This window comes from Anastrepha ludens, chromosome 6 (genome assembly GCF_028408465.1).
Source record: "Anastrepha ludens isolate Willacy chromosome 6, idAnaLude1.1, whole genome shotgun sequence".
NCBI lineage: Eukaryota > Metazoa > Arthropoda > Insecta > Diptera > Tephritidae > Anastrepha > Anastrepha ludens.
Window position 1 is genome coordinate 37,431,873 of NC_071502.1, and position 27,790 is coordinate 37,459,662.

General features: G+C 35.0%; 1 protein-coding gene across 8 annotated transcripts in view; it reads right to left on the bottom strand.

Annotated features, from left to right (window-relative positions):
* Positions 1–2,330: 2,330 nt before the first annotated feature.
* The window catches only part of LOC128868228 (uncharacterized), a 33,670-nt gene continuing 8,210 nt past the window's right edge, over positions 2,331–27,790 (bottom strand). For all 8 annotated transcript variants that reach the window (XM_054110076.1, XM_054110068.1, XM_054110073.1 and 5 more), the window contains 2 exons: positions 9,640–9,858; positions 2,331–3,711 (listed from right to left, as the gene is read on the bottom strand). In XM_054110076.1, the coding sequence (XP_053966051.1) occupies positions 3,299–3,711; positions 9,640–9,858 (632 nt within the window). In that variant the 3' untranslated portion in view covers positions 2,331–3,298. The remainder of the gene's footprint in view (positions 3,712–9,639; positions 9,859–27,790) is intronic.

Genomic DNA, 27,790 nt, shown 5'->3' on the forward strand with positions numbered 1-27,790 from the left:
GTTAACCCTGGGCAAACCACAGTTCGAGAGTCTCGAACAATGTCAACAACCTAATAAGGTTCTTAAAGCGCACAGACTGGATATAGTCTTGTTGTAAATAACCGATAAACAAGTTGGTAACGAGGATGTGGCAACAAAATGGTGTGGAAGCGCTTGTTGGATTCTTGATGAATCACCTCTTTAACCAACCAACACACAAATGTTGCCAATATATCAACCTTTTAATAGTACTTTTTATAAATTATCATTAAGAATTAATAGGAATATTTTAAATTAAAATGCTTATTTTACTTAAATACAAACACCGAGAAGGAACGGTATTCATCTACGAGTATAAACACTCTTTATTAATTGAACATTTGATTTAAAGCTTTTTTTACTAAATAATACTTTATGTTCTATTAAAATTCTCTTATTACAAATGCTCTTCTAATCCTTTATATAATAACGTGCATAATAAATTTGCGGGACGAACTGTCATAGGAACGATAGTGAGAAAAACAAATAAAAAGAAAATATAAAAAAAAAGAAAAGAAAAAACCCAGTCAACCAAAAGGGAACATTTTTTATATACTATTTATTTCAGAAAGCAGAATTCTACATATTAGTTGGGGGATATGGTCTTGACCGCATCCGCACACCGAAGGCCTATAGACTTCAAGCGGACGAGCCACACCAACTTTTTAACTTTTTCAGGGATGAAGAATCGCTATTCTGCACTCTTTTTTCGAAAAATTCAAAATATACTCTTTTTACCCATTATGAATTATAAACCTTGCTTAAATGTTAATATTTTAAGATATAAGTAGGGAACCGTTTCGCTGGAAAAAACCAAAAAGTGAGGTTGGGAAGAATTTTTGTGGTTTTTAAAAGAGTGAAATTGACCTTTGATCTTCAACAAACTAATGCTTTCAAAAATAGTGAAAGTTTAGACTAAAAAATCGTATTGTGAGGCTAATGGGATGAAACGAACAAATAAATAAATAAAAATTGATTTATTTGTAGTCTTGATTATAATTAGAATCTTTTTAACATTTTTCTAATTTTTTTTATTTAAAAACTCTTTAAAAAAATTGGTTATCAATTTTTGTGAATTTTTTGTTTGTAACACAGGCCGACAAAATTTAACCAACATTCAGACCCAGAAGCCAGACTATATATTTCCGAAGGTTTATGATGCGCTAAATCCAAATCTGGCCACAGAATCGCTCTATCAGTTTTGGTTTTCGAGATATCCTAACCTAAAAGTGCAAAAAACACCATTTTTGCCCATATTTGAGGTTATGTAACCTTGCAGATGTTTTCTTTCACCAAAATTAAAGGATGGTATCTTTAAATACAAGCCTTCTTTTTTCAAATGGCGTTGAGTTTGCTCAAATATCATTTTTTTTTTGCTGAGATATCGCATTTTGAAATTTTCATGTTTCTAAATTTTCCTACACCTGAAAAGAGATTGAGATAACATAGACATGATATAGTCGATTACTAATTTTCTTGAATTGAGTCTTATTTTTCTTAAACCAAACTCACCACACTCCTACACTATCTAACCTTTGGGTACCGAGTCACACACAGCCCTAACCCCTAGAAACCACCCCTACTATACCGCAAGCAGGCTAGCCCACTTAACCCTGGAGACAGTGAGTTTAGTCACATATCTTTCTTGAAAAAAATCTTATTTTTCTTGATGTCTCATAACACAAGTAGGCTTAACCACTTAACTCCTAATCCACCAACCCCCACGTATCTCCTAATCCCTAAAAACCATCCCTACCAAACCACAAACAATTTAAGCCACCTGACCCTAGGGAAAGCGAGTTAAGCCGCATATTTTGTTTCTTGTAGGGTTAAATGAGGTAATTTCAGCTATTAATAAAAAAAAAGAAAAAAAAATTTGCAAGGAGTTGTTTCTTACCTAATAATTTTGAGAAGGAGATACATTTTTTCCCAAAAATTTTTTGTAAAAGGAATATTTTATAAACAAAAGTTTTTTAAATGTTAAAAAGATAGAAAGATATTTCACTTTAAAAAAACTTTATAAAAAAATTTTTAGCATTGAATAAATCTTAAAATTATTAAATTTCTTTGAAAATTGTTTCAATTTATTTCTTATAATTCTCAAGCTTTTTTTCAAATTTTTCTTCCATCCCCCCTTCAAAGTTCAAAGAAAAGCGACTCCTCGGCGTGTAACTTAAATAGCTATTGGACTTTAATGAGTTCAGAACCATTCATTTCTTACCCTACGCCAATTAGTCACTAAACACCGTTCAAACTCAGGATGCCCATGTACTTAGGTACTTATAAATTAAAACAAGTGCAGTTTTTTATATTACAATTTTTTCTTATTATTATTTCATTCAGTTGATTTAATTCAATTTATCCACTTTTTCTTAAACTATTCCATAATACTTGTTTCGCCCTTTGGGCGCTTAATTGTAATATTTTTTTTTACAATTTAATAAAACGTTTGTTATTTGCTCTAACTTTTTTTGAAACAAAATTTTCATGAATAGTAGAAAAACTTAAAGCTACGACTAATTACACTGGAAAATATTGGATTTGCATATTCTCGCAATTAATTCAGTCTTCAGCTTACACATCTACAATATTTATGGAAGTAACAATAACTACATATAATTTATATTTCCATGCATGCATATACATACATACATTCGATTCATATTATTATATAATAGAATATATGTATGCATTATAAGCAATAAAAGGGTTAAAGGCTTAATGATTTATGTATTTAGAACTATTTAACTACGTTTTGCATGGCAATCATTGGCGATTGTCAAGGTGAGTTACAAAAATATTTACTACGTTCGTATGCATAAATGCATATTTTATATGTAATATTATTCTTTTCTGTTAACTTTATTGACTTGCAATGAAGCATCAAAGCCTACTTAAATATGCAAAGAAATTTAAGCGTATACAACTTCAACTACCATTATATCACAGTTCATTTGAGACAATTTTCTTCGTTTCGCTTTGGAAATACCCACATACATATGCAAACATGCATATGCATGTACATATATACTACTTGTGTACACATGTTTACAGGTAATTAGCTTTTATCTAGGGCTAAAGCAGTCGCCCTAGCGCGTTGACTAAATTAAATAAAAAATAATGCATGGCCTAACCCGCGACGCGGCATTGATCATTTTGACATGTTTCAGATATTTTATCAGGATTAAGCCTTGCGCTCAAACTCAAAAGGCCTACATAATGATCGCCCACTTAACTCGAGCAACTGCTTTAGATATCTGCTTATTGCCTAGCTGTTAAACTAACATCCGAATTTTTCCAACTCATTCACCGTGTAGAAATTTATTGCTGGTGTTGTAGGCGTCTGCGGCGTATGCAAACTACTGCCATTGCTGTTGTTGCTAACGTCTTTGCTTCCTGGCACATCCAATGGCGCAAAAGGTATCACAAATACGCTCGTTTTGGCATCGTGTTGCATTTTGATCACTGTCTCGTAGCTGGGTGGCGCAAATTCACTGTACGATGGCGATGGTGTGGGCGGCGCGATTGGTGTTTCATTGTCCAAAACATTGCGCCGATTCTGCGTACAGCGTCTTTCTGAGCAAGCCATTAGTAGAAAGAAGGCTGCCAATGCCAGAAATGTGGCCACATACCACACGATCGTTATGATATCCATGGCAGTCTGTGATAATTCGTGGGATTGTTCACGCAATGCTGAAGAAAAAAGTAAAAAAAGGAAATGGTGAATGGCGTTAATGAGCAAAAAGATAAAATTATACAAGTAAATACAAAAGCTGACGGCTGGGATTTAAGTGTGCTTTGTGTGCCCAATCTATAGGAATGGTAATTCTACAGTCTGTGCCAGTCAATGTCCAGTCTGTATTTTTAATATTGCCTAATCCTCACTCCAGCGACTACTCAACAATTCATATTCTTGACTACTGCCAAAAGTGGAAGGAATGTAAAACTGCGATGTTTCCTAACTGCAAGACCACCAATTTAATAAGAAAAGCAGATATGAATAGTAATAATGTAATTTGTAAATTCATTTCACAAACTAGATTGCATATATAGTAAGCTCAGTAAGCTCTGAACAAGTCATACAATCCACATCAGCTAACCCCTGGGCAGACCGCGGCGTTAATCGGGATAACCGGCGCAGTTAATTCTAATTAGAATTGTAGTCTGACAGACGGTTGTTACGTGGATTAGTGAACAGCTGATTTGCTTATTGGATATTGTTGTTAGCAAAAGATTAACCGCAGGCAACAAATACGAGTATTAGCTATCCTGGTACTAAGAAATAATGCAAAAGTTGCATTATATTTCATTAACAATAGATATTAACCGCCATTTTTCGGCAATGTTGCCATCGAAAACTCCCGAAGTTTGCTTAAAACATGAAAATTAAATCTAAGTCTCTTAAGTAATTCCAGAAATAATTCCAAATTAAGTCGTTAATCCCAATTAACGCCATCGTCTGTCTAGGTTATTAGAGAGTTCGTGGAAAGTATTCTGTGGATGCTTTATGAGTCTCTACGGCAACTGCGATTATCGCAAGTTTCATCGCCGCTGAGCTGCGAAATGAAACGATGGCACAGACCAAAAATGCGAAATAAAATACAGCATCTCCGCTCGCTGCAGCTGATGCGGTGACTGCAAGTGAAAGAGAACTTGACCACAAATGATTTTCCTAATTGACAACAGTTCTTCAAAAAAAAAGCCAACAAAATGCTTTGCTAAAACGTCATTTAGTTATACAGCAGTAGAATGAGTCATGGATAAAAGCGAATACCCACTCACTCATTCAAGTTGCGCTTTGTGTATGCTTTTTTACCTTTGTTTTGATGTTATAATCTCATATTCAGTTTACAAAGAATTTCACCACAAAGGATTCTGCTGACTTGCAAAAGTGATATTCAATAAAACTTATATACAAATGTGTATATGTATGCACATATGCCGTCAATGCAAGCTGAATATTAGCTACAATTGCGAGTTCTTTATAACTTTAATCTCTCCCAATTACACCTGAGTCAGTCGCGTGTCATTAACTGATAAACGACGAAACTTCAATTAATGGGAACAAATTTACTTCCAGTACTGACTGGCATAAGAGGGGAAAAAGTACTGACTGCCAAAGAGAAAAAAAAATTACCAAAAAGTAATTAAACTAATTTATAACTTCAAATAGTACAAAGCATCCTTAGGGTAAATATATACAAATAGGAAAGTTTGTTGGTTTGTTTGTAATTTATAGGCCCCTTTACCGCTCATACGATTACATTGAAATTTGAGCTATTGTGAGTACGTCGAGATATACCGAAATATCGGCAGCTCTTCACCATAAATACGGTCCGATTTAGTTCATACTCGGAGTGTGTCTTGTTTAGCTAAAATTAAATGTATTGGCAAGAAGAATACTAGAAAATGTTTACAAAAACCTGGATATCATGGTAAAGTCGCTCGACTTTTTTTCACTTGTGATCAGAATAAAGCTCTTTGAATTTACTAATAACTATACAAATAAGCCTCCCGAGTTTTGGAAACAGGTAATTTTTTCAGACGAAAGTAAATTTTGTATTTTTGGGATAAGTGGTCCTCAAATTGTTTGACGCAAATCAGGAACTGCTCTTGAGAAACAAAATATTTTTGGTACAGTCAAGACTGGCGGCGATAGTTATGATGTGGGGATGCATGATGCATGGCGGCAAGTGTGGGTCAGTTAGAATTTATTGAATCAAAAATGGATAAATGGACGTATTTGAACATTTTAAAAATGAATTTGAAACAAAGTTCGAAAAATCTTGGCTTACCAAAAACGTTTTGGTTCCACAAGATAACGACCCAAAGCACATAGACGAGATTGTTAAGCTTTGGATCTTGTACAGCGATCCAAAACAGCTCAAAACACCCCCACAGTCGCCCGATCTCAATCCTATTGAGCAGCTGTGGGATCTTTTAGAAAAACGAGTTCAGCAGCATGTATCATAATAACAAGAAAGGAGGCTTTGCAAAGTGTTATGTGGGAAGAACGGTCGAACATTACAACTGAGGAAACAGAGAAGTTAGTAAACTCAATGCCAAATAGATTGAATGAAGTCCTAAAACATGGTGGCTGTTCAACAAATAATTATTTTCGTTTTTTGTATATAAAAATTTCTCAATATGTTGTAAAACTGGACTTGTTGAGAGGCGAGTTCGGTGAACATTTTATTTCACGTTCGGGACCTGTCAATTGGCCACCCAGATCGTGCGATATAACGCCTTTAGATTATTTTTTGAGGGCTATGTTAAAGCTCATGCCTATTCAGACAAGTCTGCTTCAATTAACGCATTGGAAGATAACATTAAAGCATTTATATAGGGTTTTTCAGTAAGAGCGCTTCAACTTTTGAACTTTTTAGAATAAAACACAAACGGTTTGACTTTTTTAACTAATTTTTTTTTTATTATCGAGTTTGAACATATACATTTAAGTATGAAATTCGATTTCTTTTGCATGACCACCGCGTGCACGTTTTACGAAGTCCAATCGTTGAACCCAATTTTCGACCACTCTTTTGCATAAATCGGCCGAAATTCCAGCAATTTCGCGTTCAATATTGGCTCTGAGCTCAAAATCGTCGCCGGCTTTTTACTGTAGACCAATGACTTCACATAACCCCAAAACGGGACGGCTTGTTAAATGGACCGTAAAATAGCCGTAAGGCTCTTAAAGTAGCAGCAACAGAACGATTATTTTCATAAAAAATTTGCACGATTTGCAATCGTTGCTCAAGTGTGTAGCATTCCATGATGAAATGTATTCTAATGAAGTTTACAAATGACAAACGAAAAATAAAAAATATTGCGTCGTTCGCCCTCCCTATCGGAAAAAAGTTGAAGCGCACCTATTGAATAACCCTATATGTGAGATACCGGCCGAAACATTGGAACGAGTATGCCAAAATTGGACTAAGCGGATGGAATTCGAAGCGCAGTCGCGGTCAACATTTGCATGAAATAATCTTCAAACATTAAATTATATGGGCTGTACTATCGAATTAAATAAAAGTTGCATGCATTTTTCTGAATTTTACGTACGTTTTTTTGAAAAAATTTCCTATAGCTCTTAAAAAATCACCCTTTATTTATAATTGGCGCTTTTTACTCTTTTCTGGGTGTTTGACCGAGCTCCTCCCGATAAGAATCATATTTGAGCTCTCCCAGGTAGTCTACATGGCTTGCTTAGATGTATTTATTATATTTTGCTAGATAGTCAAACGTGTTTATTCTCTTATGCGCTGTAAAGATATTGGGGTTGCCCTACAGATGGTCGGTCTTACTGTTGTATGCCCCCTCTGAACGATTGAAGATTTTTTATGCGCTGATTTTTAATGGCAGAACAATTCAAACAATTCAAATCATTTTCGAATGGAACAAATAAAAAACAGCAAAATAATTTTTTTAGTGTGAAATGTCACCTTGGAAACGACCATCAACTTTAAATTGTTTGATCGATCCTTTAAGAGATATCGGTCACTACAACCATCTACCGAGAAAATAATGAATTTCGAAAACGTACTATTTGTTAGAAATAACGCTTCCATGGCAATCTAAACTAATTTGATTATTTTTTGACTAGGTCTTAGTTTTTTACGACTCATAAGCCCCAACTGCCTGACTAGATGGTTTTAAAAACTTGGTTGGCCGGTTGGCCCCTGCCTGCCGAATAACGAATCACCTTAGAAAACTGCTTAAACCATGTCAATATTAACCTTATCGCAACACTTCTGTTTCCGATGTGTTTTCTTAATTATTTCCATTTTTTGACAAATCGGTGTAATCACAACTTTCTTATAAATAAAAATTAAAAGTAAATCGATCATGCGTTTATTTATAGAATTTCATAATAACTGCAATGCAATCAACTTATCGAAATGGGCGCATATATTTGTATGTATAACATAGAGTATTTGCTATTTGAGTTGGCACATTTAGACGTCCATTAAACCATCCCCTCTAAAGCAAAAAAAATTCGAACATTTTACGTGTGCTAATAAAAATAATTAATGGCACCATATATTGGAATATTCATGCTGTGAACTAAGTATATACAATATCTGTTATGTATGTACAATATTTGGCAGTAAATAATTTTAGTTGTTATGTCATTTTTGTTAGTATGTCAGTGTGAAGTCGCAAATGGGTCGTAGGTAATGAAATTGCTGATGAAGTCGCTAGGGCGGGTTCGGCAGCAGGTTTTCACGGTCCAGAACCATTCTGTGGTATCAACTGGGCAGAAGCTAAATGCAGGGTAAATAGTTGGGAGAATACGCGAAGACTTATGCATTGGGAAGTCACACAAGAACTTCGTCAAGTCAAAGGCTTATAAGGCCTCTTACCTACACTAGGGACTGACACAACACGACATCAGGAAAATCTGATACTAGGTTTTCTGATTGGTAACTATAATGATGAAAATATATATAAATAATGATGAAGAAGAAATTGAGTTGATACAATATCTCCTCTGTGAATGTCCAACACTTCAAAGAAGCCGTGGCAAATAGGCGGTACCTAGGCGATGACTTATTTGAATACCTGGAATATTTACAAAATGTCTCACTAGAGGGACTAGTTACCTTTTTAAAAAGTTCTAGTGGGTTTAAGCAACTTAGTTGGGGGATAGAAATCAAATGCATGTATCACAATGGGCCTTAGAGACACCGAGTGTCTTTTCTTAGACAAACAACCTGGCTAGCCTAACCAAACCTAGTGAATCAACTAACGAAGAAACTCGATGGATAAATAAGAAAGTTTTGAATGACCAAATGAAAATACCCCACTAGCGAAATGTCAATGGATGTGTGTATACCTGCATAAAGGCAAAATTGTATATCCTGGATCTCAAACTTATATGCTTACATATATATAAATGTAGTTGTACACAAAATAACAGGCACAAAAATATCAAAAGTTATAAGCCGGTGTTGTTTATCCCATGCATAAGTTTTCGCAAGGCACGAGCGAGTGCAATCGAATGCAATCGAGTGCAAAAGAAATCGTCTATGAAAATCACTGAATTAGAATTAGATACTTCTCACATAACTGAGTATTACATTTTGACTACTCTTTGGGTCTTCGTGAGCTCAGTTAAAAATTTGTGCCATACTAACGAGGCGATAATATACAAAGTTCACAGCCAAAGTTGAAAGCTAAGTATTTCGTTGTATCTTTCGCTGTATGGAGCTGATTTAACACCTTTCACTTTTTCACTTTTATCTATCATATTACCGAAAACCAATTGCGGATGGAAGGAAATCACGATTCGATTTAAGCCATACAAGACGGCGATCACAAGAACTCTTAACAATATTCATAAAATATGCGTGCATTGATAACTTCGAAAAAAGCGCAAAATTGTGTATCGAAGCAGACGAATGTATTGATTAAAAAATATCTATTTTGCGCGAAACACTACTTTTTTTATTAGTAAAAACCTTTTTTTTTTTTGTTTTTTGAGTTCGAGGCGTATTTGTTTTGTTATTATTAAAAAAATTGCACATTTCGATAAAATAAACACCCCTTCATAAGCACTTTGCACTCTTTTTTCCACTTATTAAAGATTGCATCAATCAGATCGGCACCAATACTCACTGCTTTTAATAACAATTATCGTTGTGTTGTTGTCATCAAACTCGTCATGTGTTTCCAAATGCCTATTCGAAACTGTATCCGTGTAATTCAGATGAGCGCTTAAAGGTGTATTCAAGAAAGCTTCCCGTGAATTGCCCTCCGCAAAGAAGTTGCGTTGATTTTGTCCCAAACTGAGTAAAAACGATTGACCGAGCGTTCCTTGCACTAGTACAGTTAAAACTGAAATGAAATAACATACAGAGAATCAATATTAAAAACTTCAGAAAAATGATAACAAAAATATGATAAAAAATAATTATGTGCGCTGTGGTGAATTTAAATGAAAAAAACGGAACATTATCAATTACTGAGTGGTGAATAAACGCGATAACGGTTGGCGACGTAGCCAAAATTTATACTCAAAGGTAAAATCAAATATTGTTGCATATGAGCTCAGTACATATCTATAAATGCCGTAATCGCAAATATAATCCGTGCACATATAAATATAATGACACAGCTGGTCCTACATACATATTTACACATCCATACGTATTTGCAAAAGCAACCGTGTCATCACCGGCTGGCATTGGCATATGGCACAGCGTTCGTTGGTGTGGACAGGAAGGAGAGTAAGGTGTGATATTGAGTCGCACCTCGCTTTCAAATTTCTTGGACAGAAAGTGCACGCGCTTTCGCTGTGATAAGAGAGGTAAACAAAACTCACCCTCCATCAACGGCCGCGCCACTTGTGCTTACATACATATCCACATATATTGCAAGTGCGCAAAGTACGTTGCGCGGGAGTCCCGGATGAATTCAATATTGCCCTGAAAATTACGTTGCAAATTGCGCGATTTTAGCAAGACTAGTGAAATTTTATAAACTTATATTTCTCTTGGAACGCTGCTTGTGCAAATCGTACATGAAAATAATTACAAATATAAATGAACTGTAAAATTTAACAAATACATATGTATGTAATAAAATAATTTCCTTCAAAAAAACTTAAAGGAGGTAGTAAAAAAACGGTCTACCTACATTGGAAATTCTCTAGTTGTATGCTTTAAACTTATTCAATCATTTTCATATTAAAAAAATAATCATATTATTAAACTATCTACATCTACTTTTTATAAAATAATTTCCAAAAATTTGCATGTACAATAATAACATAACTATGCGCAGAACGCTGCGATTTACAAAGGGCTCATTGAATTTTTAAGCTAATTCTTCTTGTAAGATGTTTTTCGCCATAAATTGCGCAAACTTGCAAAAGACTCGCAAAAACTTGCTTATACATATATAGACTCGTCATAAGCTAAAATGTGTTAAAAAATCATAAAATTAATTTTCAAACTGCAACAAATTGAAAATGGATTCCACCGAGTGGAGCACTGTTTTATTGCTATAAAACTTTGAAATGATTACTATCACTCTGCATTAACTAAATTTATCATAGCTTCTTAGGTGAGGTTAGCTTTAGAAAAGCCAACTTACGTCGACCATGTAGGTCCGATGTGTTACCACAGTGTAACACGGGAGCCTCAGAGTGTATTAATCATGGAATATTTAGACGCTCTTGTGAAGCGTAGGATGGGTTTTATCCCACCAACAAGTTTTTCCTAACAACTCTGCTCTACTCCTAGCTAGGACCGGACAATTACAGAGGAAGTGTTCTACTGTTTTTTCATCTTCCAATTATTTACAACTTCTGCAGAATTCATAAGAAAATACTCATAGTCTAGAAGAGTGCCTACTTAGCAGTCATTGACTGCTAAGGCAGACCACGACCTTCGAGATGTTTTCAATTCTCCTGAACTTTTCATATCTATCTGTGGCCAAATTAGCCATCATTACTTCTTATTACTATTACAATACAATTTTGAAAACAAAAGGAACATTTTTTCAAAAACTTGCTGTTTTTGTGAATGCTCGCTTTGGGCCAAGCTCCACTAAGCGGGAGTAACCATTCAAGGAAGAGATAAAAAATGTATCTTGTAACACCATTTTGAAGGTCATCTTCATCGCTTTAGGCAAAAAATACCACCTTTGGAATAGCGTTGCCACCTGTGAGTTAAATATATAAATGAAATAAAATATTGGAGTGCGTTTAGCTATGGAAAGACATTCAAATCCACTTTTATCAAGAAATAAGAATTTAAAATAGGGCTGCCACCTACCAAAAAATTTAAGTTAAATATATATATGTATATATATATACAATATTAGTAAGCGTTTCTATTAGGAGTACCAGACCAAAGGTAGTTGTGTAAAATGTATTTATACTCTCAAACTGTTGTACTCGACATTAGTTCGGTCGAGTTTAGAATACGCGGTATTCGTTTGGAGACCGCTTCAATCAGTTCATATTAATATATAAGAGTCTGTTCTGAAGGCTTTTGTGCGCTTTGCTTTGCGCTTATTAATCATTAATTTAATTAATTTTTTACTGGCTAGAGTAATAAAGAAATAAAAAAAATCCAAACGAATTTTTGAAACCGTTTGTCATCTACCTAAAAAATTTAACTAGTTTAAATATCAAAATTAGGATAATCACTGAAAAAAGTTTTCCAAGATTTCTTAACTTTATTTAAAAAAAATAGTATCCAATAAATTTCCACTGCACTTCAGTGCAGAAGGTGGTATCTACGAGAAATATTGATTTCTTAGCTTTTGTTGTTTGAATTTGTTTATAACTTTAAGGGCATCAGATTTACCACCACAAAAATTGCTTTTGAAGAATAATAAAAATAGTAAGTCAATAATAAATTTAAACACTAATCTGGAACTGAATACGTCACTACAGCTAAATTTATTCACATCAATAAAATATCTGATATCCATCTGATCCACCCATGACCTTTAAAATGATAAGAGAACAATTTCCTGTACAAGTAGACTTCGCTTCTATAGATAAAGCACAAGGTCAGATACTTCAGTGGCAGGATTATAAGCATTTACCGCGTTATTATATTTATTTACAGCTGCTCGTGTATGTAACTTTTTCACGCGATCACGTAGATTCAGCGATATTTGAGTTTGGATTAAGAGAACGATGGCCACTTTATCACATCAAACATCAAAAAAAACAACTAAAGTTACTTTCGTTGATAAATACTGAAATTTGTATTACTTACAATTTGGTAACTGCGAATAATTCGCACAGTTAGCGCTAGTATTCCCTTATTTCTTTGTTTATCTGCTGTGAAAAGTACAACTACGCATTAAATTATTAAAAAATACTGGACTTTAATGACAAAGCCATCCATGCCGCGTATTTGATTATTTACTGCGTGGAAAATATTTTCATAAGAACGAAATAAGAATGTATACATGCAGTGCCTCACAAAAGTATTTTTTCTCGGTTATAAAATATCAGAAACTCCTTTCACTTTTTTATCTATTGCTCAAAAACTAATTCAGTCATTTCATTGTGGTCTACGCTTTAATTTAAACATAAAAATATTTTTTTTTTCATGCAGAAGCGTAAGAAAATAATACATTGACGTAAAAACTATGTGAATTCATGTCACAAAAGTATTCGGAAAAACAATTCCAAACAAACATTCATGATAGTTTTAAATAATATTTAGTAGCGTATCCTTTCATTTTTCTTCACTTCTCTTAATCTATTCTGCATTGAGAAAACCAATTTTCGCGGTCTCAAAGCTCATATCTCTGTCGATTCTTTGTGAGTATCGCTGCTTTACGGCCGTCTGTTAACGCTTCGAATCTAACCACAAGCCCTCGGCCAGACTTAGATCCGGCGACTGAGCTGATGTTTCCAAAACTTTCGGAATGTAATATAATATCCAAAGCTTCGTATTGTGAGTGTATGATTTGGGTCATTATTTTGCTATATAATGACCCGAAAGCACAAGTTTATTGGCGCTAACACTCAATTTCTCATTTAATATTTGAATTAAAGCCCAGCAGCTTTATGCGTTCTTCGCACAGTTTCAACAGTTTTGGGGCCAGAAATGCGTGGCTCTGGCTTGATTTTCCTAATTAACGGCCTTATCGCGCCATTTCAATTTCTCAGGCCTTCCTGGTCGCTATCCTAAGTTTATCGAATTCCTCTACAAAATGCTGTGGATGGTTGAATACATCTTTTTGTGGAATTTGATATCTATTTTAATATTTTTCCTGCATTTCGTAAATTAAATATTATTTTTCTTTCATCCAAAGAAAATTGTTTTGACCTTCTACCCATATTTTAAACAACTTCTCGTATTCGTATCGAATTTTACTAACAGAATGAATGTTAAATTGTACCAACAGTGACGCGCTTTTGTGTGGATAATGACGCCCTTTCAAAGCCTATTTCGATTAGAAATACCGAATACTTATCTAATGTGGATTCAAGTCAGTTCATGTTTATAGCAGCTTACACTCATAAATTTTTAGAGATGTTGAATTATTTCTTTCAAGGACTTACTATATACCATATGAATTAAAAAGCTAGTTTTGAATGTGAACCCGTGATAAAATAATATTTTTTTGGACTTTCTACTAGGAAAATTTGAAACTTTTGTGAGTCACTGTATGCTACATAAGCTTTTAACAACAACAGAAAAGGTAAATAAATCAATATTTGTACATATATGCATATTTTAATACATACAGATTTTGATTTTTTAACTTGAAAAAATGATTGAGCTCCACACCACACCAACAGTGCTTTTCACTTCATTCAATTTTTTTTTTTGGTATTAACTCTTTTGCTGCCACCGAAACCCACACCATATTGATTTACGCATACATGCAAACAATCGAAGCCATATTTGTGACTTTGCCATTTTTTGGTTTATGATACGTGTCAATCGCAAAAAAGGTAGACCGTAAACTCTCAATCATATATTTCTTTGGTGACAAATTTATATACATATGAATTTATACACAAAGCAGATAAATAAGTACATACTTACATATGTAAATTGCATACAACTTTTTCGGGAACTTAGTAACAGCTCAATACAGACTTTTTTTCGCTAATCAGAATTTGAGAAAATTTCAAAACTATCCACAAAATTGACTCTTTCCTTGGTGTTTGTTAGCCAGCCAATTCTATAGTTCTAGCAAATGACACTCATAATTAAATGTTATTATTGACAATCAATCGCAAACATAAATAAAACGCTTCAATTTACTATGAGTTGTTTGCCTTAGTCAGTTTACTATGAGTTGGCAATTCAGCTGATCGATATGAGTAGAGTTCAATGTTAGTAATGTGAGTTGTAATTGTTCGAGCAAATATACCTACATACATATGATAAATGACGGGAATGATATCGATACTAGGAACCACTACATAATATAATATGTGAAGCAAAGTACTTAATGTGCAGCATTTGTGTATGCATGTGCTAATGTACTGTTGCTGTATCCGCATGCTTTGTACATGTCCACCATGTGGTCGATCGTTATGAGGCATCAAATGGTAGGAAAGGGTTTTCAAATTACGATTGCCTCTTGGGAGGCATAAGTCTCTAGTACATAAAAATAGCGGGCATTCATAAAAATTTAGGAACCCCTTTATTAGTAGCACAAATTGGGGAATAAACTTAGCCAAATACTCAACAAAGGATCTACTAGATTTGCAGCAAGTATACACTTTACAGTCCGCGGCAAATGATAGCATATTAACATTTCGACCTCGCACTCGCGTATCGGCACCCACGTCATTGTTGATAACTATAATTTCGAAGTTTTAAGAAACTTCGTTTATCTAGGAACAGGCATCAACACCGATAACAATGTCAGTCTTGAAATCTAACGGATAATCATGCCAACAAGTGCTACTCTGGACGAAGTAGACAATTTACTAGTAAAGTTCTCTCTCCACGAAAAAAACACTTTATAAAGATCTTGTCATGCCCGTCCTATCGTATGGCGTGGTAGCTTGGACGATGACAATATCCGATGAGGATGACAATATCAGTGAGCTGTATGAGCGTTACGACTACTTGCTGAATCGAATAATGACCCATCGGCTACGTTGGCTGGGTCATGTCGGCCGAATGGATACAAACGTCCCGACTCTGAAAGTATTCGATCCGGTACCAGCTGGTGGAGCAGCCGAAGAGAAGGTCTCCTGGTGTTTTCAAATGGCGCCGGTTAGCACGAGAAAGTAACGACTGGTGCGCTTTGTTAAACCCGGAAAAAATCGCAAAATCGCAAAGAAGAACTTTTCAACAAGTTTTAACTATTTTTCTTTCTTTTTAATGTTCATTGTTTCTTTTATAAAAGTATAGCTCATTGTCTAACAAAAATCTAATCGTTCCATTAATTTTCAAACTTAATGCAAAAATTAAAAAAATTTCACACATTTTTCATCACTATTCCAAATTTTTTAATCACAAAAAAAGAAAATTTTGGTATGCAGTTTAATAGCTCATAAAATTTTAGTTAGTTAGTATAAAATAAAAGTGCGTTGATTTTTTATAATTTTTTCCCCTGGCGGCGTTGCGCATTTTCTCTCTATAAAAAAATGCCGTACCTACCAAATATTTGCTAAGTAATACTGAATTTATTTGCTTTAAATCTAGTTGAATCCAACATACGTAGCAACAAGAAGGATGAAAAACTTACTAACTCACAAGAAGTAATGGGAAGATGGGTGGAGTGCTTTAAAGAATTGTTCAACGCCGGAGATATAATCACACCTGCAAATGAAATCCTTTTTCATGTAGACAGTTTAGATAACAACGACCGCGATAGATAATAGAAGATACGGTTAACCAAATGAAAAACTTTAAATTTCTTGAAGAAGACGAGATTACGTGCGAGCTTCTAAAAACTAGAAGCGGTGGTATTTATGGAAAAATTACATCATCTGATGGCATTGATATGAAAAGTCGAAATGATACCGAGTGTTTAGAACACGGCACTTATAATACCAAATATCGCAGAATTTTTCTTCTCAATAAAACATATAAATTTCTCGCAAAACTCGTCAACAAGAGGCTTATTCGTGACGCTGAAAAAGTTTTATCGGACAACCATTGTGGTTTCAGGCCTGGTAGGTTTACGACAGATCAAATATTATCCTTGGAGCAGTCAATCAATAAGTTCTATGCGTTCATCAACTACACATGCTGGAGACTTAGAATACATAGACTTTAATCTAGCATTAACAGAATTATAATAATATACCCGTAAAATTTGAGCAATGTGGAATACCCAGAAAATTTACGCGCGCGGCAATGATGATTCTGTGCAATATTGAATCGAGAGCCTTTTCAATGCAGACCGGAGTTAGAGAAGCCGACACACTTTTCTCAACCGTTTTTAATCTTTTACCGGTAAATACGGATTTAGAATTAATGAGAGGAAAACAAAATACTGTGAGGCCTCTTTTTATGAGGATTATTTTTATGCGATTTTGGAGTTGTGTGGTTTGTACACGATCCAAAAAATCTGCCTATAGACTGCCTCCAAAAATCTAAGATCGCTCAAAGCTCACAATATTAGTTCACTGACTTCGTTTATAGGACAGCTAGATCTATAGGTCAACTATAAAACCAACAACTTTAAATGCCTGTTGGAAAAAGGTTTGGCCAGGATGTGTAACAAGCAATACAACCATTCAAACATCGGAGATGGTTTCAATACCTTCAGCCATGATGATCTAGATGGATTGCTTGCGGATGGTGCCTTAAGTGACAATGACATTATTGATCTAACTTTCGATGCCTTTGTTGGTCTAGAAAGCTATAATGTTGAGAAAGAAAAACGAATCCCCCTCACTGCAAAATTAATTCGCGAAGGTCCTCCAGTTGCAGTAAATTAGAAAATCATTTTCTTATTAATGACGCCAATTCTGAACGAGTCTTTAAACTACAACATTAGCTGCAGAGCTACATGTTAGGATGTCGTGAGCTACATAAAAAATTGGTAGAATAGGGCAAATTTTAATTATTGTTTACATTGTCAGCATTTGTTGTTTAAACTAAGGCACGACAATGCAATGAGCATCACGATCGCCTAAATAATACAATCAGCATATACATGGAGCATTCTAACTTTTTAAATCAAAGTTGTTGAACAAGCCTTGCAATATTACGTTTTATAAATCTGAAGTACGACCAGTTCTTTGCTACGGCTCAGAGTCGTGGACAATACGTGAAAAAGGCAAAAACAAACTCCAAATATTTGCGAGAAGCAGGCACTACCCTGAGATAAGATATCTCACCCGACCTTTTGAGGTGAAATATTCAGCCAAATAGCCAAATAAAGGTACCATTCCTAATGGTTATAGATCAGGGGAAGCCTAAGCATGTGCCATTATAATTATAGGTACATACAAGTAGGTACTCGATTCGCAAGTAAAGTACCTTGTTCTCGATATATTCGTGAAGTGCGTACAGAAAGTACTTTGATCGGTAAAAAGTACTTATATATTTTTATATGTACGTAGGTGTTGTTAAAAATTACGATATTAAGCGAAAAAATCGAGATAATCTTAAGTGGAAAACTCAATAAAACTGGACAAATACTAAAATTTATTGAGGAAGTTGGGTTCAGGGAATTAGATTTTTCAATTGGCAATGCTTAAGCTCCTCGTAATATTGTAATAATAATAAAAAGTAGAAAAAAGATGAAATCACTTTGACGCTATTTCGACCTAAATATCGCTGAATACATTCTGATACTTCGATTTTTGTGGAATAGGCAAATACCGTAATTTTTGAATACACTCGTCTAATGTGGAATGTGCGCCTTAATGTTCTCTAGCAAATGGGGGGCATACAATTTTTATGCCACTACGAGTCGGTCGCTGTTTCCTTAACTAACCTTAAACTTCGCGGGCTTCTCCAATTGTGGAACAACATTAAGACACACACCACAAGTAGGAGGAGGAGCTCGGCCAAACACCTAACCTTATTTGATTTTTTTTTTTTTTCAAATCCTAAACTTTCTAATTAGATTAGGTCTGTGAGGGGGCAGCAATCAACTAGTCACTGCGACCAGAATTAATCTTTTGCACCATTCGGTTACGAATCTTATTAAGAAGTGTCGCAATATCCTTGGGCGATATACCATTTTAGTCGTTTGTTTTCAGTTTCACTAATCCTATGGTCATAGCAGGTGAAGTATTGGCCTGGTAAGAGCATAAAAAAAACGTATGTATTATTTACTCAACGGCTTCCTCCTTCGACTTGTCTGTTCTAATACATAGTAAAACCACTATAACGTCAAGCCTGACAAGATTAAGGCGTGTTTTGTATCTCCTTGCTAATATTTCCGAAATTAACACCTTGAGTATGGATTTATTTTAGAAAATAATTGCACAGTGGGTTGGAGTAAATGTAAAAGCAGTACATGTTGCATAATAAGAATTAATTTATTTCTAGAATATTAGGGGAATATTTAGTATTAAGATGATTCAGGTAATCAAAATTGCAAAACAAAAATAAATTAATAAAAACAAAACACGTCATCCGCTCCTAGGGCAAACAAGTGTCTCATACGTCAAATGTATGTTCGCTCAGTACTTTTGAGTTTTCGTATTCATCTAATCTATTTTCTACAATAGACAATACTATTTGATCTTTGGGCGGGTACTTTAACGTGTTAAAGAGCTGACTAGTTACACCTCTCTAATTATTCACTCGTATGCTTTTGCAGAACGTATCCTAATACAAGGGGTGACTATTAAATAACGATACTAAAGCTGTTGTAGAAGAAGTGCACACGCGCCAAACGCCATCAGTTGCATGCTGTTTAGCGGTAGTTCCATCTAAACTCAGACCTCTTTAATTACTTGTTCTTCTACTTTGTTTTTAGTTACTAACCTACTTGCCTGAAAATTTTAATTTTACGAAGTTAATTAGATAATTTTTTTTAATTTGAACTCAGCTGGTGATTAGTAGAAATTTTATAGTTGCCTCACATCTGCTACAATTCTACCTGCGCGTACTATCAAAGTTAATATCAACCACTACGAGTAAGAATGAAGAATTATGGAAACTGCTGTCAAATAGGTATCAACTAGGATTTTGCGGAATATAACTTACGTGCATACAAATTGTTGAGTGCCGAGCAAAAACTTGCTTATCAAAATGTCCACAAAAATGGATGTACATATGTATGTATAGAAATGTGCTGGTAAAACAAGAATTGGCACTCGGCACTAAGGTTTTGCAGAAAAAATGGTAAAGGTTGGAGAATTCGAAGCTATTGATATCACTTTAGACAATAAATATTGGATCAGAAGAATTTCGTGAATTTTTTCTATCACTAGTCGTTTTCTCTCTCAAGTATTGCGTAATTAATTTATTCATTATTTTACATTCAACAGTGTTATCTTATGAGTGGGCGAATTTACGGTTATATTCCGCCTTCGTGCGACTAATGGTTTTTATGAAAAAAATTATCATAGTAGAAATGCACTTGGTGGTTTGTCATAGCCTGTCGACAGGTGAGCGGGTTTGAGAAATTATTTTTTAATTTTTAATATCTCAGTATTTGTCAATTCGGCATAAGTAGGAAGTTAATCTATTACAATATCCGGTACATAATTGTGCCAGTATAACGCGGGTCTCCCGAGGTAGCTAAAGCTTTGCATCTGTGGTGGGACTTATTGAGTGCCCTTTCGAGAGATAACTACCGCAATATGACTCCATTAAATAGAATGATTTATAAATAGTACGACATTTGGGTCCACATTGGATTTTTAAGTCTGCTTAATTGTATTTATATTTCGTGTATAGCTCTTGAATATTGCAATTCTAGTATTCTCAGAGAAACCTATACTCCATAGCTTTTAAAGAAAATTACTGGAAATCCGGTCTTACTTCAGTTACTATACCGGAGACTATTTTGGCAGGAGATACTCTGTACCACTACAAATCATAGTTGCCAACTTGGTGTTTTAAGCACCAGATGTAATGCCTTTTAAAAATAAAAACACCAAAAACATTTTGTTTAGTTTCTAGTGCCCTTTTTAATGTTTTTTTCTGAACTCAAGTTCAATTTGCATGAATTTCTTATAGAATAATTTTAAATATTTATTATATATAATATATATTATTATACGAGGACAATACGAAGTACCTGCTGTCATCAAACAAACAGTCGGCGCACTCGCGTATCGGCACCCACAGTTGACAGCTATGATTTCGAGGTTGTAAAAGACTTCGTATACTCAGAAACCAGCATTTACACCGATAACAATGTCAGCTTTGAAATCCAACGTAGAATCTCTCTTGCCCACAAGTGCTACTGTGGATTAAATAGGCAATTGAATAGTAAAGTCCTCTCTCAGCGAACAAAACTAACACTCTACAAAACTCTCATCATGCCCGTCCTTACGTATGGCGCAGAAGTGTGGACGATGACAACATCCGATGAGGCGACGCTTGGAGTGTTTAAGAGAAAGATTCTGCGTAAGATTTTTGGATTTTTGCACGTTAGCAACGGCGAATATCGCAGACGATAGAACGATGAGCTGTATGAGCTTTACGACGACATAGACATAGCGCAGCGAATAAAGATCCAGCGGCTACGTTGGCTGGGTCATGTCATCCGAATGGATACAAACGCTCCGGCTTTGAAAGTATTCGATGCGGTACCAGCTGGTGGTAGGAGAGGAAGATTCGTTGGAAAGATCAGGTGGACAAGGACCGGTTAGCACGAGAAAGAAACGGCTGGCGCGCTTTGTTAAACTCGGCCAAAATCGCATAAGCGGTAATCGCGCTAATTAAGAAGAAGAATATATTATATAATTGTCGCGTACACCCTTTTTCGGTGTTTGGCCGAGCTTATCCTCCTATTGGCGGCGTGCGTCTTGATGGATGGAACTACAGCTTTAAACTGACTCCAAACGGCAGATGATTTTTATGAGAAGATTTTTCAGGGCAGAAATACTCTCAGATGTTTGCCAGGGTTTAAAAACAAACGTTTAATATGATTTAATGTTTCATGCAAGGGCATTCGATTCAGCGCCCTTCCGAATGGTAATCACGAACTAACCCATTCGGCTATGGTGGCCGCATTACATTTATTTCTACTTCAAAATGTTTTTCACAGAATCGTTATAAAGGAATAAATTTTGTGTTATAAAATTATATTGTATGATACAATATTTGTTTGTGGTGGTAAAGAGTATTCTTTGATTAAAAATTTTTTTAATTTGAAATAGTCTACTAAGAGCACACTCCCCACATCAGAGAAAGAGAGAGAACTGCTGCATGGTTTTTCCAATGAATTATTAACTTGGCACAGAGACCTTAATGACAGTCTCCAGATGGATTATGTTAGAGCACTAACTACTTGGAAGAAGTGGAGGGAGCTTATATCACTCTCTATACTGAAACAGATTTCAGAGAATTCAATGTTTACAATTCTGATGTAGAATTGTTAGCAAGTAGATAGGCGAATTTCGAGATTCTTGTATGTGCAGAGTATAAAACGTAGAAAACTGGGGAATTGGTATTTTTTGAGAGAGAAGACTAATGCCCGTAGACACAACAATATTGGTAGAACCGATTTATGAATTGCACGCATGGATACGCAAATATAGTCATTCTAAATAGTTGAAAATTCAAACCATTGATTATGTTATGATATTCGTATAGAGTTTATTCCAAAAAACCAAAACCCGAACTTTTTATAATTAAAAATAACCAATGCATAGGTAGTTTGTCACAGATATTTTAAAATCAGTATCTTCTAACTACCTCGATAAACAATTTTGTGCATTTTTCCAAGTTCTAAATTGAACCAATTTTTTATTTTTTTTTTCTACATCAAATGTAGAGTTGGGTGTTATTATTCCATACTCCTTTAGGAGCTTAAGGATTCAACAAAAGTATTCCAAACATTTCTATTTCTAGACATAAATCTCAGCTCTTTAACGATTTTCCAGTTTCATTGCGGATAGTCCTTTGCCAAGTCCTCACTGGTCTGCCTCTTCTTCTCGTTCCTTGCGGGTTCCAAGTCAAAGCGGCATGTGGTATTTCCTCATAAGACTTTCGCAGAGCATGCCCTATCCATCCATATTTTCTTTTCTTTATTTCACTGTTGATGCTATTTTGGTGCCTACTTCTCCAGAGTTCCTCGTTTGTTATAACTCTTGGCCACCATATCTTAAGTATATTATGCAGACACCTGTTTATAAACGCTTGCAGCTTTGCGTTCGTTGCCGATGTCGCAAGCCAAGTTTCCGATCCGTACAACAGCACAGACTTAACGCACGCGTTAAAAATTTTAACCATTGTGCAAGTTTTGATGTTGTTGGAGCGCCATATATTTCCAAGCCTAGCGAATGCGTTACGTGCCTTATTTATTCAGTTGTACATGTCACTTTTCGCACCACCGTCTATGGAGATCGTACTTCCCAAGTAACAAAAACTGTCAACGTCTGCAATGGTTTCATCACCAATTGTAAACAGCTCAGCATTGTTAGCTTTGATGCGCATAGATTCCGTCTTTTTAATATTAATTTTGAGTCCTGCTTTCGCGGACTCCTGCTGAAGCAAATTAAATTTCATCTGCATGTGTTTATGCGAATGCGAGAGTAAATGTAGGGTGCCAAAACCGGAAAATGCAGTAAATGGTGCAACGAAATTCAGAAATTCACTCACCACTATTAACCGATGATTTGGTGCTTATCGTAATCTGTCTGCTGTCAAATCTCGAATTGAGCTTGCGAAAATCTAAAGATTACTACAAAATGCAAACCACACTCCAGTCTGACAAATTTCCAAATCCATTTCAATGGTTCTCACATTTAAATTATTGATCACATATGTATGTATCTTATCATCGTTTTCTAAGAATAATTTACTTTGAGGGATTTTCGTACATTTTCAAACAAAATTCGCACATTTTTTAAAAGATGGCACCATAAGCTCTTTTAAGTTAAAAATTCGGTTTTTCCGGAATAGAGGGTATATTATTACTCATTGATTGAACGTAGCTAAATTGCGTGAACTTTGTATTTACTAATAAAGTGGCGTGTTCTAATAAAGTATTTTATTAATGCTAATATAAAGTATTTCCTATCACTCTTGAACGCATGCAATTCAATTTTTTTATGACGGATTGATACGCCATATAAATGTCTTACTGCCATTCATAAAACCAGAAGCCCAAAGTCAATAACTTATAAACTTACTAAGCGGTGAAAGTTTAAAGCGCAATAAGCAATCAATATACCGTTAATTTATTTATAATGAAAAAATGAAGTAATAATATAAAATCATAAAAGCATATAAAAAGTGCCATTAAATGTAATGAGTCTAAAAATGAGAAAAAGATTTGCTAATGGGCGAACAATAAAATTAGTAAGGCGTATAAGAAGCTTAAGCTCAAATATTTATTCACCTCAGTAAAAAAAACAAAATGTGCTAAAAAATACGTACCAAAAAATAAGGTGCCTTTTTGGCTAAGATTAAAAATAGAATGCCATTATCTAATTAGATTTTTCGTACGTTACTGCATCTAATTTTATCAGCAAATATTAGTCAATAGAAGGTCAAGGAACATAGAAGGAAATGAGAGAAGTGATAAGCTGGAAAGACAGGGGGCTTCCTTTAGAGTATTCGAAGTGGTAGAAATGGGTTATCCACAAGGCGTGAGCAAAAGGGAGACCTTCTCGCTATTTCATAAGCAGGCCGTAGACAGATGGACTAAGACGGATACAAAGATGAGAGTAATGCCTGTCGTGCGCGCTGAATCATTAAGTTTTTCTTTACACTATATGACGATTTTTCAATTGGTTATAGATGATTTTAAGCTAAAATTACTACTTGACTATCTGAAAAAATACATAGTTCCGATAGTTTCTAATTATCCTGCAAGCTTCACTTATCCAGAGAACTTCTGCTTGAAAAATACTATTCCAAATCCCAGGTTGAAAATACTTGAAAGTCTCGAGATCTTTCGAATGTACACCGACTCCGCAATCCATTATGGATCCGTCAAGTATTTTCTTTGACTACTGAATTCAAATTCCATTCCTTTGCTAGGTCTAGGGCAGCGATAGTAAAGGGTTTTCCAATTACAGGTGTTATTGGTGAATGGATTGCCCTATCGAGAGATGATTAACGATTTTTTATGGCCGGAATTGGATGGTATTGATCTGGGCAAGGTTTATTTTTAACAAGACGGCGCTACGTGCCACACAAGCAAAGAAACCATTGATCTTTTACGGGAAAAGTTTCCAGACCGTGTTATCTCTCGAAGAGCTGATCACAATTGGCCACCGAGATCTTGTGATTCAACATCTTATGACTTTTGTTTTTGGGGCCACATGAAAGAGAAGGTCTACGCCTACAGCCCAGGGTCGATTCAAGACCTCAAAGATGGAATTCGTGAGGCTATCGAGGACATAGGGCAGCCACTTTGCAATTCGGTAATGGAAAATTTCATGAAAAGGATATTATCCTGTAAGCGTGGTTGTGGTGGTCATTTGCCTCATGTTATTTTCCACTATTAACGACATACCTTCCTCTTTATAATGAAATAAACATCCGATCATCTACATATATTAAAAAATAGCATTTTTCTTTGAATATCAAAATAACACCTCTTATTGGAAAACCCTTTAAAATCTGATGAGTTGCTAGTAAGCCTTTGGCTGTCTAAAAAAACACTATGGTAAAGCATCCTGGCATTCCAAAAACCATTCGGTATTCATTCCATTGCCATACTCCAATAACTAAGTTGAGCCGACTTCAGCGCAATTAATACTCTTAAAATTAAAAAAAAATGGCATTGAGTTTATAGTTATTCGCAGCACTGTATAGACTTGTATTACAAATAAATTTATTATCTAAAAAAAAGTTCGCTGATGCACTAGAGCCCTAAGTCATGAAAATGCTATAAATGCTCTTGCAAACTCAACCACTCTATCCGCCTGATCTGGCCCCAACTGGCTGTTTTCTTTTCCAAAAACTGAAATTACTGCTTCGTGGCAGTTGCTTTGACTATATTGAAGACATAAAATAAAATTCCATCCCATCTTTGAATGTCTCAAAAAATGGAACAAGCATCGGCAACCTTTTCTCTTCCATCTGGAGGGCATTACTTTGTAAGCAACAAAATAAACTGTGTGATGATTAAATCAAACTTCTGCGTTTTACTGACAAATTCTGGGTAGAAGTTTGGCTGTGTGTACATATGTAAATTTAATCTCCGACTAGGGAATCTGCCGCATTTCATTTCATACGATTATCCAAATAATTATCATTAAGCTAGAAAATGTTCCTACAATATTTCAATATCAAATTAGCACCGCACAGATAATAACAGCTGACGGTTGAACATCAAAACAATAAATAGACTATAGGGTGGGGCTGATGATAGTACCCACAGGAGATGGCTCCATATGCGTCAATGAATGTTTTGAATTTTCAATTACAAACAGAAAATACCTTTTAGTTAGCCGGGTAAACATCAAACTTCAGTGCTATTTGTATTTGTATGATTGCTATTAAAATATCCACAACACTTCAACTTCGTACAAGTTGATGCATTGCACTCGCTATTAGTGCGCCATTATTAACATTTAGCTTCATTTTGTTTGTTTAAATTAGTGTCAATATGCACAAGTATGTATGTACATACGTATATACATCACACAAAGTTATCGGTATAGTAAAGTTTATAATTTTAATTTCAGCATCTCATTCACTGTCACACCAATTTAAAATGTTTACATTAGCTTTTGGTTCGTTGAATGCCCAAGTGACATACAAATAAAGTGATATCAATGACTTATACGAATACATATGTACATACTTATTTACTCATACACTAATGGTGAATGGTGAAAAAATGTATGGAGAGAAAAAATAAAATAATCTATTAAGAATGCCCATAAAAATTTAAATAGATTTCATTCCTTCCTTTTTAGTCCACGGCGCGCCAGTCATCTGACATTTCATTATTTACTAATTAAAAATTATCTAGCAACACAACCAGAGCTTTTGTCTTTAAGCTCGAAGCCACGGACATGAAACAGCAAATCATATACAAAGTTTTTTTCAAAAAGGGGTTACCGGCAGGCAATGTAGTGTATTTTTGCCACGGAAATGCTCCTCCTAAAAAACCATTTGGCGTTCGGAATGGCATGGAACTGTAGGTCAGTTCATTGGTCGAAAAATATCTAGACGCACGACAGACATTGAGAAAAAGCTTGGCAGAATATCCAATAAACGGTGTAAGCGCCAATTATATATGGTATATACAAGTAACATATGTCTGAAAGTCATCTTAAATCATTTCTTATTCATATATTACAATATTTCATCAATTATTTTGCATCCAGGTTTTCAATGCATTTATGTATATTATTTATTTAGATGGCCATAAGTGTATAATTTGTATAAAAACTATTAAAATAATGGATTTAATTTAGATACGCTGGTCTTCAAAGTAAAAAGGTTTATCCACATTAAAATCGTAATTGTTTGCCAAATCATCATCATCATGTAGAGCACTACCCCTCAGTGTGAATCTTAACTTCCTCCATCATTTTTCTCCATGCATCTCGGTCTATAGCCATACTACGGCAGTTGGTCACTCCCATGCTTCTAGATCGCCCTCAATATCGTCTAACAATCTTTTCCGCTATCGCCCTATTCGCTTTTCACCATACATGCATACATCCAAAACTTTGCGAGGTATTCTTTCATCTGGCATTCTGCAAACGTGTCCTAGCAATCGGATTCGCTGCGATTCGGTAAACCGCACAACGTTTCCCCCTTTTAGGAATTCGTCTAGCTTGCTCTTATATCTGATGCGATAGAGACCATTTTCTTGACCAAGTATTCTCCTCAATATTCTTCTTTCCAATATGCTTAATTGTGTAATTGTATCTGCCTTCAGAGTCCGCGTTTCACATCCATATGTCGCCACTGGTCGAATCAGTGTTTTATATATTTTCATTTTCATTCTTCTACTCAAGAGCTTGTTTTGAAACAGAATCTATAAACAGACCATGCACGTTGATTTTCTAATCACTAAACTTTTTAAAAATTTGGCAAACTTCAAAGCTATGATCACTCGTCGACCTTCCACGCCTAAAACCACTTTGGCGCTCGCCCGTACCCATTCAATCTCTAGTGTTATACGCCGTACTTAATAACGAAATTCAACGATAGTTGTTGCAATCACGTCTATCATTTTTCTTATAGATTTGTACAATTATGCAGAATGG